The following is an 11,290-nucleotide window of genomic DNA, read 5'->3' on the forward strand; positions in this document are numbered from 1 at the left end:
ATTGACAACATAGTCGAGTGAACGCTCTAACAATGGAAATACTTGTCCTCAAAGGTGAAGGCCGGCGGGAGGAGTCACGATCAGGTGGGACCATTCTAGCTAATGAGAGGGCAGATACACGCGTGTGAACAACGGGCACAACTCCGATATAAAATCGTTGTTTTTTTGTTGCCGAAATGCCACGTGCGTCGACTTCTATCAATACATTTGTAACAAAATAACCATTACGAATCTTCTATTCGATCAATTAAGGCTCACGTAGCAAATGCTATATTAATTATTTTGTTCTAGCAAATTCAACACACTCATTGACCTCCATACAAAAATGTCTCACTTCATGGTGTTATTTTCGTCGACAGATTTTGGGCAGAGTAAACCCTCTCGCTTAGCCTCTTCCTCTCTGTTACAATGTTGCAAGAAATAACAGTTGAACACGGCCAGGCAGAGCCGCGCCCTCTATCGGATATATGGTTTGTAAAACAGAACAAATATGGCGTCCGACAGCTCGAGAACTGCAATTCGATTCGAGTGAGTTACTGCGCTGTAATTTTCTTAACGAAAAGTAGTATGAATAACGTTTGGTGCTTTGAAATTATATTTGGTGTGATAGAATTTAGCTAACATATTGCATCAAAGCTTCCGTTTCCCAACATAAGATGCAGTGTAGCCTGCCCTGAAGTGCATTAGCGGCATTTTAGAATCTGGTTTCAAAATTCTGTTGACATGTGTCTGCCACACTTCAAAGCATTGCAATAAAAAATGTGTTTGTAGGCCCAAGGGTTTCCAATGCTAATATCTAACCAAATGTCATGACCCTACAAAAGCTGTAGCCTAAATTGCATTTACATATAAATGTATTTCTCCCACCACAGTCTCTAAGAATATGACCACCATGGACACAAAACAGATCACTCATCATACTCTCCAAATTGACAAATTTAACAGGGCGGGTAACTATGGCAACATTATGCCTCTCCTGACCGCCCTTGATAATGCCTGTGTGACTTGTGAGCAGCTGCAAGGCACAGACATCGTCAGGGTTCTTTACAGACTCCTCAAAACCTGCTTAGACCATTCAGTGAAAAGAACAGTCAAGCACCTGTTGTCAAAATGGAAGAAACTCTACAGTCACCCCTATCACATCTCAAAGGAGAAGGGAAGTGGAGAAGAATTCACTGTCTTTGGAGACAGTATACTGGCTGACATAACTTGTCTGGCAGACAGAGGTGGCCTAGCTGCTGGTGATGCTACTAAACCAGTGGAGTTGGGTGCGTCTTGTGAACATGTGGTTTTCCATACTGGGTTCGAGGACAGAACACTCCCAAATGGGACCAAGTGCGGGAGAACTAAGGGAGAAGGGGTGTCATCGTGGCAGGCAGCTGGTGATTCGTCTTCGGGGTCAATTTTGCCCACCCTCTCAAAGCAGTCAGATTCTCCTGCCACCACTTCCCTGGGTACCCCTCCTCCCTGTAAGGATTCCTCTGAGTCAGCTTTGAGGACAAAGTGCTTCCAGCTTCTCCTTGGTGCCCTCGATCCAGAAACTTCCAAGGAGGCAGAGGGAAAGACTGCAGATCTGGCCCGGGTCATAGAGGTGCACATCCACACTCTGCACCGTACAAACCAGGCCAAATACAAGGCATGCATCAGGAGTAAGGTGGCCAACCTAAGGAACCCCAAAAACAGCCATCTTCGGTGTGGTCTCCTGGGCGGCAGCCTGGGGCCGGAAGTCTTCGCCGGGATGTCTGTGGAGGAGATGGCCAACGAGGAGCTCCAGCGGCTGAGGGAGGAGTACTCGTCGCGGGGGGTGAGCGAGAGGCATCTCTCCCAGGGGGTGGAGGGGACGCCCACTCAGAAGCTGCGGTGCAGGCGGTGCGAGGGGTCGGACTGCAGGGTGACGCAAGTGTCCCGGGGCACGCTGTTTCTGCCGGCGTGGGTCCGCCAGGCCACCGCAGACCAGGATGCCATGACCTTTGTGACCTGTAGCAGGTGTGGGGAGCAGTGGTACCACAGCAGCTGGGTCTGCCTCTGATAGGCCATCCTCACCACACCACATGTTAAAAAATGCCTGCTTTGTTTTTGTTGAGATCCTGCTGATATGTCTTCACCCTATCAAAATGACTATTGTCATGTTTTAATGACAGAAATTAAGAATTACATTTAACATTTTATCACATGGTTATGCTGTATGCATTACATTGTCATTAAACTTGCTTCGCTACATACTGTAATACAAATTTGGATTTGTGTTCTCTTTCTTTGACTATTTATTTCTCATTCTGGCTTTAATAGGTACTATGTGTTTAGCATGGGGTCTTTCTGTGTGTGAGAACACAAGATGTAGTTCCTATGGTGACATTTCGGTGGAGCTGCAGAGTAAGACCCATGTGGCCTTCCTGTGGCAATGTGACCCAGTGAGAAGCACAAGGAGCATGTGACCCATTAATCAGCCTAAGACAAAGCTCCAACAGGGTAATGTCTAGAAGGGATACAGTTTAGGTCAAATTGACGTCAACAGTAGATTTTTATTTTATTTTAGCTAACCCTTTTCCTAACCTTAACCTAATTCTCCTAACCTGCTACGTTAATTCTCCTAACCTGCTACAAAAAGTCAATTTTGAGATAAGCTGTATCCCATCTACACAAAACCCTCCGGCCGGGGGCTTGCTGATCTCCCATGATCCCTCACTTTCTAGCCCACAGCCAGTGCTAATGACTCAGGACCCCATCGTAGTGATGACAGAAAGATCCAGGCTAGTTGGACAAAGTTGTCTTAATTAGCTATTCTCTGTGGGCAGGGATAGGGGTTTGAGAATATATGGAAATGGTAGCAGTATTTTGTATTACACAAGATTATAATAAATGGTTATATTGTTAAATGAGTATATATTTCATTGAAATGGCCATTGAACAGCAGGTAATGTAAGATTACAGTATATGATTTGTTCTCATCGTGTTTTTGTAATCTGTAAGATATCTGTATCGGAGTCATTTGAGATATCATTCTGTTTTATCAATTGAATTTGTTTTGTGTTTCACTAACAGTATGTTGTGTATTTTCAAGGAGTGGCTTTTCCAAAGTCCATGCAGTTCCCTATCTTATTGATAGTCTCCCTGTTCATAGCCTTTAACTTTTCAATCATTGTCTGAAACTTGATTTATTTGATGCACACACACACATGCATGCTTAGGCAGTATGTGTGTACTGTGCATGGTGGTACTTACAAACATAGACACACCTTCACAATCATTCACATTCATACTGTTTAATACATTGTGTGTGCAGGCTTTTCTACCCATTCCCACACTGATAATATTACAATAGATCAACTTTATCAAGGGGAAAGTCCACATTCTCATATCTTTCAAAGAGCACACTACTGCTGAAACATTGAGCTACAGCAGAATAAAACGTAGGGGAGAGTGGGGTAAGTTGAGCCAAAGAGGTAAGTTGAGCCACCCTTGTTTCTAGGAAACCATACACAAAATTAATATTTTTACCAAATATTTAGGAAGAGGTCATCATTTCAGGGAGTCTGTTAAGGAAGAAACCACGTGGAAAAAGTGGTAAGCAAGTTAGGTCCAAAAAACAGATTTTCACGAAGTCATATGAATTTATTGTGTTAGAGGTTTCATGATGTTTGTATCTAAACCAAAGTAGATCATTTTAAGATTGTTCTATACATCAGTTGGGGTCAATATGAGGTCATAAACCCAGCATAAAATGGAATCCTTGTAGCTGTGTGGGCTAAAATAGTCAAATGTTTGCCTTGGGGTAAGTTGAACCAATGGTTGAGCCAATGGCAAGTTCAGCAAATTGAAGTGTCAATACGGAACATTTCAACTTTGAAAGTTTCTTCAAGTGCAGTCGCAAAAACCATCAAGCGCTATGATGAAACTGGCTCTCATGAGGATCGCCACAGGAAAGGAAGACCCAGAGTTACCTCTGCTGCAGAGGATAAGTTCATAAGAGTTACCAGCCTCAGAAATTGCAGCCCAAATAAATGCTTCACAGAGTTGAAGTAAAACACATCTCAACATTAACTGTTCAGAGGAGACTGTGTGAATCAGGCCTTCATGGTCGAATTGCTGCAAAGAAACCACTACTAAAGAACACCAATAAGAAGAGACTTGCTTGGGCCAAGAAACACGAGTAATGGACATTAGACCGGTTGAAATTTGTCCTTTGGTCTAGAGTCCACATTTTAGATTTTTTGGTTCCTACCGCTGTGTCTTTGTGAGATGCGGTGTGGGTGAACGGATGATCTCCGCATGTGTATTTCCCACTGTAAAGCATGGAGAAGGAGGTGTTATGGTGTGGGGGTACTTTGCTGGTGACACTGTCTGTGATTTATTTAGAATTCAAAGCACACTTAACCAGCATGGCTACCACAGCATTCTGCAGCGATACGCCATCCCATCTGGTTTGTGCTTAGTGGGACTATCATTTGTTTTTCAACAGGACAATGACCCAACACACCTCCAGGCTGTGTAAGGGCTACTTTACCAAGAAGAAGAGTGATGTTGTGCTGCTGGCCTACACAATCCCCCGACCTCAACCAAATTGAGATGGTTTGGGATGAGTCGGACGGCAGAGTGAAGGAAAAGCAGCCAACAAGTGCTCAGCATATGTGGCAACTCCTTCAAGACTGTTGGGAAAGCATTCCAGGTGAAGCTGGTCGAGAGAATGCCAAGAGTGTGCAAAGCTGTCATCAAGGCAAAGGGTGGCTATTTGAAGAATTCCATATGCGTTATTTCATAGTTTTGATGTCTTCACTGTTATTCTACAATGTAGAAAATAGTAAAAATAAAGAAAAACCCTTGAATGAGTAGGTTCTAAAACTTTTGACCGGTAGTGTAAATATAAACATGGTTTAAAAAAGGTAGCGGTAATATTTCATTCAGTACAGACATTTGTAGGCGGCTTAACTTACCCTCTCCCGGGGCTCAACTTACCCCATACTACAATTTATCTTCTTAAAATCTGATTTTAAACCTAACCTTAACCACACAGCTAACGTTATGCCTAACCCTAACCTTAAATTAAGATTTTGACTTTTGTGGCTAATCTTGACTTTGTGGCTATGCTTTCTAGTGGAAACCGTATTCTTGTCACAACAGGGCTTGGCTATCCCTGACAAAGTGCAGTGTTTGAGTGATTGACTGTGTCATCGACTAAAAGATTGCTACAACATATGATGTGGTTAGCTGATCCTTAAAAAACCTATCCATTGCGTTGTAAGATCACACATGTGTCAGCAACTCCTGGGCAGAGGAACGCGCCCATTGTATATAATGTTACAGTGACGTCATCACAATATTGCCAGATATGTTTTGTATGGGCATTGCCATGAGCACATTCAAAAGCCACGACGCATCAGTGTTTAGAATGTCCATTTCCTGCTATACTTTTTCAGTAGATAGCTTCCTTGATCCATTTTGCCCAGAGTGGGCGTGCCAAACGATCGGTCATCTGAACGCCAGTAGCGCTCGAGCAGTCCTGCCCAGTAGCGACATGTCACGGGGAAACCTTGGCCGCTCGTGAGGATGTCGCAAAGGGATGGAGCGGTATGGCACCGCCGACGTACATTATAAACAGTAAGGTACAGTTGTAACCAATTGATACTGTTCGTAGCTAGATATTTCAGACTTGCAGACTTTCACATTGAATGGAAATTATATTTGTTAACCAGTTAGCCTAGCCAGCTACATGAAGCCAGCTGATGTTTAGGCTACGCGCATGATCTCACAGACTACGTGGTTCATGGCAAGCGAGCAGTTGGTGCTTTCGCGACAACTGGGAATTCTGAAAAAAACGAGGTCAAATCATGAGTCAGTGTTCTTCAGGTCGGAAATTGGGAGCTCTAAGAAAGATTCCCAAGTTTCCGAATTGGAAATCCGAGTTGGATGACAGTTCAAAACGATTTTTCCCAGTCAGAGCTCGTTTTTTCCTTCACGCATTGAAGTCGGAGATGTCCGAGTTCCCAGTTGTTTGGAACGCGGCAAGTGATTTACTGTATATTCACTAGCAGTCTTTATTCCTAGTGTTTGTTTGTTATTTAGGCCGTGGGAGTCCGCTATACTTACTCCATGGGACAGTCTTGTTGTTTACCTGCTAATCAGCCTACTACCAAAGCAAGTTTGTTTCCAATAGCCTATACTGTCACAGAGCTATAGCATACGTCCGTTTTCAGATCATATCTTCTCGATGTGTTCACTTTTATCTAGGTGTGTCATCAAACAAACAAAGCACAAACATTCCAACCTTCTGCGCATGTTCTCGGTTGGCTAGTGATGGATATAATGCTGGGGATAGGACCAGATTGGCTTGTTCTACAAATCAATGGTAGGATATTTTAATAGGGCTCTCGGTTGAATAGATAGAGCATTACCATTGGTTACCATGCTGATAATGCTAAACAGTCATGCCGATAATGCTAAACAGTATTTGTTTTATTCTAACCTGATCAGTAGGCCTACTTTCCCTTTAAATCTTGTGACCGTGAGAGCCAACGCTGATGTGGGCACATGACTCTGTGTGTGTGTGTGTGTGTGTGTGTGTGTGTGTGTGTGTGTGTGTGTGTGTGTGTGTGTGAACCCCAGCTGCCATTGCTGCAGAAAGGCAGCGTAACAAAGGTGCAGTCAGTCAGTGTCCTCTCCAGTCCAGATATATTACGCCACATTAAATTCACTGTAGTTGGCTCAGGCTGAGGCAGCTAACAATAGGCAAAGTCTCAAAAACGAGTTTCCACTTTAACCAATTTGACTAACAAGATGTGCTTCTGTCTCTGACCTACTTGGGCTGATTAGCCCATTTCACAACCCTTTTGGATGTTATTATATCATTATGGAAATAGGGAGAGGGCTAGAGAAGATTTCTGAAGTAGTTAACTCCATTGATTAGAGGTCAGTGGTGAAATTCATTTAAATGTAGTGGCACAGTGTTGTCACAGTATTTGAGGAGGCTGCTGAACACTACCTCAATCAGAGACCAGACATTGATGATTATGTGATGGAGAGGCATTGAGGGGGTGATAAGCTCAGATTTCTCTACTCATTTTAATCCCTTCATCACCAACCAGATAACAGTCGGAGCCCTGTTAAACTTGTCACTCTCTCACAGGGCTCAATCAGGTCTCATAGGGATGTTAGGAATTGGACGATTGGATTTTCTCTTCTCTTTTTTAAAAACTTGACCCACCTGGTCTCTTGGACTAATTGGGGTCTTTGTGTTTGTTTAAGGATAACATTCTTCTTTACTTTCTCAGCAGCCTGCAATGCTAGTCATTGCTTAATAGCAGAAACAGTGAACCCTTCAGTGTGTTAGTGTGTTACTGGATTAATAACCAAGGCCTGCAACAACCTGGAATTTTAATACCCATACCAGACATCCGTTTGACTAATAGGGTCGAAATTAACCACATTCATTCTAATTACAGGAACTTAAAGGCCTCATTAAATGCACGTCATGGAATCCTTCGATATGTTGACATAGGCTAATACCATGACGATGATGAACTAACGTCATATCTTCTGTTTTTTCAAACAGGTGCTGAATTAGGCTATGGTTTGCCTTGATACCTAACTGTAAGAAATGGCATGTGTTGCAACAATTAAGATTGCATTACTGTAACTGTCTCTTATTTACTGTACTACTGTATTGTAGCAGACTAAACTAAGTTTTAGGCCTATAGTTGTCTACTGTACTGTACAGCAGGCCAAACTCACTCACCCCACGTTTTTAATGCATCATGTCTGCTCTGAAGCCATGCATGACGCATACAAAACTTTCTTGTAGTGTGTGGCCTGCGGCCGCTGGTTTGCTCATGTGATTCTCTAAGAGATGGTCATCTGATCATTGTCCATGTGACACATGCATGCTGAGAATATTACAACAGTTAATGTCGGCAGGAAAATGTTACGTCTTCATTGGATAAGATATCAACTACTAGACAGTATAACATTGTGACTGATTTGACTTTAGCTGACTACAGATGAGGTACTGCGTTAATATTGTTAATCTGTGTTTCTTAATCTTGTTCTTTTCTTTTCTCTGCCTGATAAGAGAGCAATCAATCAGTCAGTCAGTCAGTTGATTGATTAAACTGAATGACTATCTGTTTACTGACTGACTATGTCATCTATTTGTCAGGTAGCAGCAGCGCTTCCCAGATCTCCCCCCAGCCAGCTACCCCACCAACACTCCAGCCCCAGCCCCGGGCCCAGCCATGACAGCCAAGTCGTCCCTGCTCAAAGTGATCCTCCTGGGGGACGGCGGCGTGGGCAAGTCCTCCCTCATGAACCGCTACGTCACCAACAAGTTTGACACGCACCTCTTCCACACAATTGGCGTGGAGTTCCTCAACAAGGAGCTGGAGGTGGACGGGCGCACCGTGACGCTTCAAATCTGGGACACGGCGGGCCAGGAGCGCTTCCGCTCGCTCCGGACACCTTTCTACCGCGGCTCCGACTGTTGTCTGCTAACCTTCAGCGTGGATGACAACCAGAGCTTCCACAATCTCAACAACTGGAAGAAGGAGTTTGCCTACTACGCTGATGTCAAGGAACCCGAGAAGTTCCCGTTCGTGATCCTGGGTAATAAGTTGGATGTGCCGGAGAGGCAGGTTTCGGGCGAGGACGCCCGCCAGTGGTGCCGCGAGAACGGCGGCCACCCGTACTTTGAGACGAGCGCTAAGGACTCGACCAACGTGGCGGCGGCGTTCGAGGAGGCGGTGAGGAGGGTGCTAGCGCAGGAGGAAAGGGGGGAGCACCTCATCCCCACGGACACAGTGGACCTGCACAGGAAGCCGCGCTCTGGCGCCTCCTGCTGCTGAGGAGATGTAGGGTTGATTACCTTTATTTGACTCTTAAAGGCCCAATGCAGCTGTTTATCTCAATTTAAAATGGGCAAAAATAGCTTTTTAGCAAAAAACTATTTCTCAAGCAAGATTTAGCTAATATTGTCTGGGTGTGGTCTGAGTGGGGAGGGGAAAACGAGCTGTTATTGGCAGAGAGGTTTGGAACTGTCTTTGTTATTGGTCTATTAACCAATCTGCCGCATGGTGATGTCACCATGGAAGCTGAAACTCCCGCCCATGCAAACCTGCTGATTTATAATGTCCTGTGTAGATTATATTTTCAACCACCAACTATCAGAAAATAAACTGATCACATTTTTTCACACTTTTACAGTGTTAGTTTCATCAGCTGTTATACAATATGATATGAAACACAGGAAAAACAGAATTTTGACTGCACTGGGCCTTTAAAGAGACAGGAGGGGCTTATTTGAACTTCTGCTCCCCAACTCTGGCCAACTTGGCTGTAAATTGTGAGTACTGATGATACCAACGGCCACTTGGTTCCAGTTCTCCTTTTTAACTGTGGTTAATGCATTCGTTTTGCTCTGTGCTCCTCCCTTGGTTTACACGACTGCATGTGCACGCGGACACACAGCCTGTTCATAGCATCATATACACCCGACCCACTTAGGCTATATACGTTTTATCATACACAGGAGTGCAAATAGTTGGGCCTGTTATTTGACATTCCTTTGCGCTGGTGAGAGTGTGTGTGTTATCAGTTACCATTACGATCAAGACATGACTTTGTTCTGCATTCCTCCTTCCAAGAGATGCATTACTACTGTGCTGAAAGACACATACAGCATTACTACATATTTTCATTTTAGTCATAGCAGACACTCTTATCCAGAGCAACTTGCAGTAGCGAGTGCATACATTTAATATACTTCTTCATACTGGTCTCCCGTGGGAATCGAACCGACAACCCTGCCGTTGCAAGCGCCATGCTCTTCCAATTGAGCCACATGGGAACTATTACATTGTCATCCCATCTGTTAAATGGGCTGAATGTGCCAAATGTATATTTAATATTGTTGATTGTTAAAATAATCCGATTTTGTATTAACGTCAGTGGTTAGTCCAGTACGCAGACTGACTGAACTACAGTATGTTTTGGGGTAAAACCAGATGGTTCTGTCCAGTCTACATCATTGTACAAATGGAAAGAAGATTCCAGTCAAACCCATTTCTCTGATTATTCTCACTTGCTGCGCTGATTTTAGATTTTAAACCCACTCAACCCAGCCATGCAAATTTTGGCTGTTTGAATTCGAAGCCTTTCATTGGCTGGATCACGTGCTGTATAGCCCAGACCAACGTTGATTGGACTCCCATTCATAAGTATGTCCAGCATTCATAATGACCATAAAAGCTTTAACACGTTTAATCTCATCCAATTTCCAGATCAACCGTCAAAAGCCTTTTTATAGCCATGTTAATGTGTGTTTGTTAGGAATGTCATGGCACTGAAGCATGTAGATTGGTCTTTTAGCGTCAAAAACATTAGCTTTAATTTATTTACAGTCACTCACTACGCGAACTAGTGCACCCGAAGCCTCAGGACGGAAGTGCATTAGCTAGCCTAACTGTTCTCGGAGAATTTGGAAATCAATGGCTTTTTAATGTTATATTTCCTGGAACTGGACTAATCATTAAGGAATGGAGCAGCAAATCCAGGGCCATTGCACCACAGTTTGTTATATGTAGGCTATTAGGTGACTTGTGCTATCATGAGTTGTGTTTACTATAGGCCCAAGAATACCAGTCGTAAATGCATACCAGTTGTTTCTACGTTTTGCTGTAAAACAAGACCAACCATGAAACACTAAAAACTGTAGGCTATTGTACTTTGTTTTTATGTACAAAATATAGTTGGTCATTTGACAAAAGACTCCCAAAAAACAGTGATGTCACCAGTATTGAAATGCGAGCCAGTAATTTCTACAGCAGGGTTCCCCAACTGGCAGGCCGCGGTCCGGGTGATTTTATTTGGCACATCAAGTTTTCTGAGCAAAATGTTTTATTTTATATATATAGAGAGAGAGATTTTTTTTATTGTTGGACATAAGACTGTAAAAACACAGTCAAATCAGCTCCAAGTGATTTTCATTTTGGAAATCTGTTCCCAAGTATTCCCACGCATAATAGAAAGATACATATGATCGTATACAAATGTAAGCAAGGTTTGAAATGATTATGTTTTAGTCAAATATTATATCTTTGGGCTTCTTGTGGTCAATTTGCAGTCTACAAATAATTTTCCGGCCCACTGACCATCCGCTCAGGAAATAAATTGTCCAGCGGCTGAATCTAGTTGATCATCCCTGTTCTAGTGTCTTGTATTAAAACATGAACCACCCTGAAACACTATCAATATGGTCTTAAAATGTATGTTTTTGTGTGTGTGTTGAAATAAAGTTGGCAATTTT

At 43.2% G+C, this 11,290-nt stretch overlaps 2 protein-coding genes across 3 annotated transcripts; both read left to right on the forward strand.

Moving 5' to 3' along the window:
- The first annotated feature begins 466 nt into the window (after nt 1-466).
- On the forward strand, nt 467-2,231 carry LOC311111983 (transcription elongation factor A N-terminal and central domain-containing protein-like). Its single transcript, XM_084154934.1, has 2 exons — nt 467-528; nt 873-2,231. Exons 1-2 carry the CDS (start codon nt 468-470, stop codon nt 2,027-2,029), a joined length of 1,218 nt encoding a protein of 405 aa, XP_084011060.1. The 5' UTR covers nt 467; the 3' UTR covers nt 2,030-2,231.
- Nucleotides 2,232-5,508: 3,277 nt separating this feature from the next.
- On the forward strand, nt 5,509-11,290 carry LOC311112063 (ras-related protein Rab-9A-like). 2 transcript variants are annotated; one of them, XM_084155044.1, is made up of 2 exons: nt 5,509-5,595; nt 8,150-11,290. In XM_084155044.1, the coding sequence occupies exon 2, from the start codon at nt 8,226-8,228 to the stop codon at nt 8,829-8,831; it is 606 nt and encodes a 201-aa protein (XP_084011170.1). In that variant the 5' UTR covers nt 5,509-5,595; nt 8,150-8,225; the 3' UTR covers nt 8,832-11,290. The 2 variants fall into 2 exon arrangements, with proteins under 2 accessions (XP_084011170.1, XP_084011169.1); XM_084155043.1 differs by having other exon boundaries at nt 5,519-5,600.

This window comes from Coregonus lavaretus, assembly GCF_964263955.1.
Source record: "Coregonus lavaretus genome assembly, chromosome: 38".
NCBI lineage: Eukaryota > Metazoa > Chordata > Actinopteri > Salmoniformes > Salmonidae > Coregonus > Coregonus lavaretus.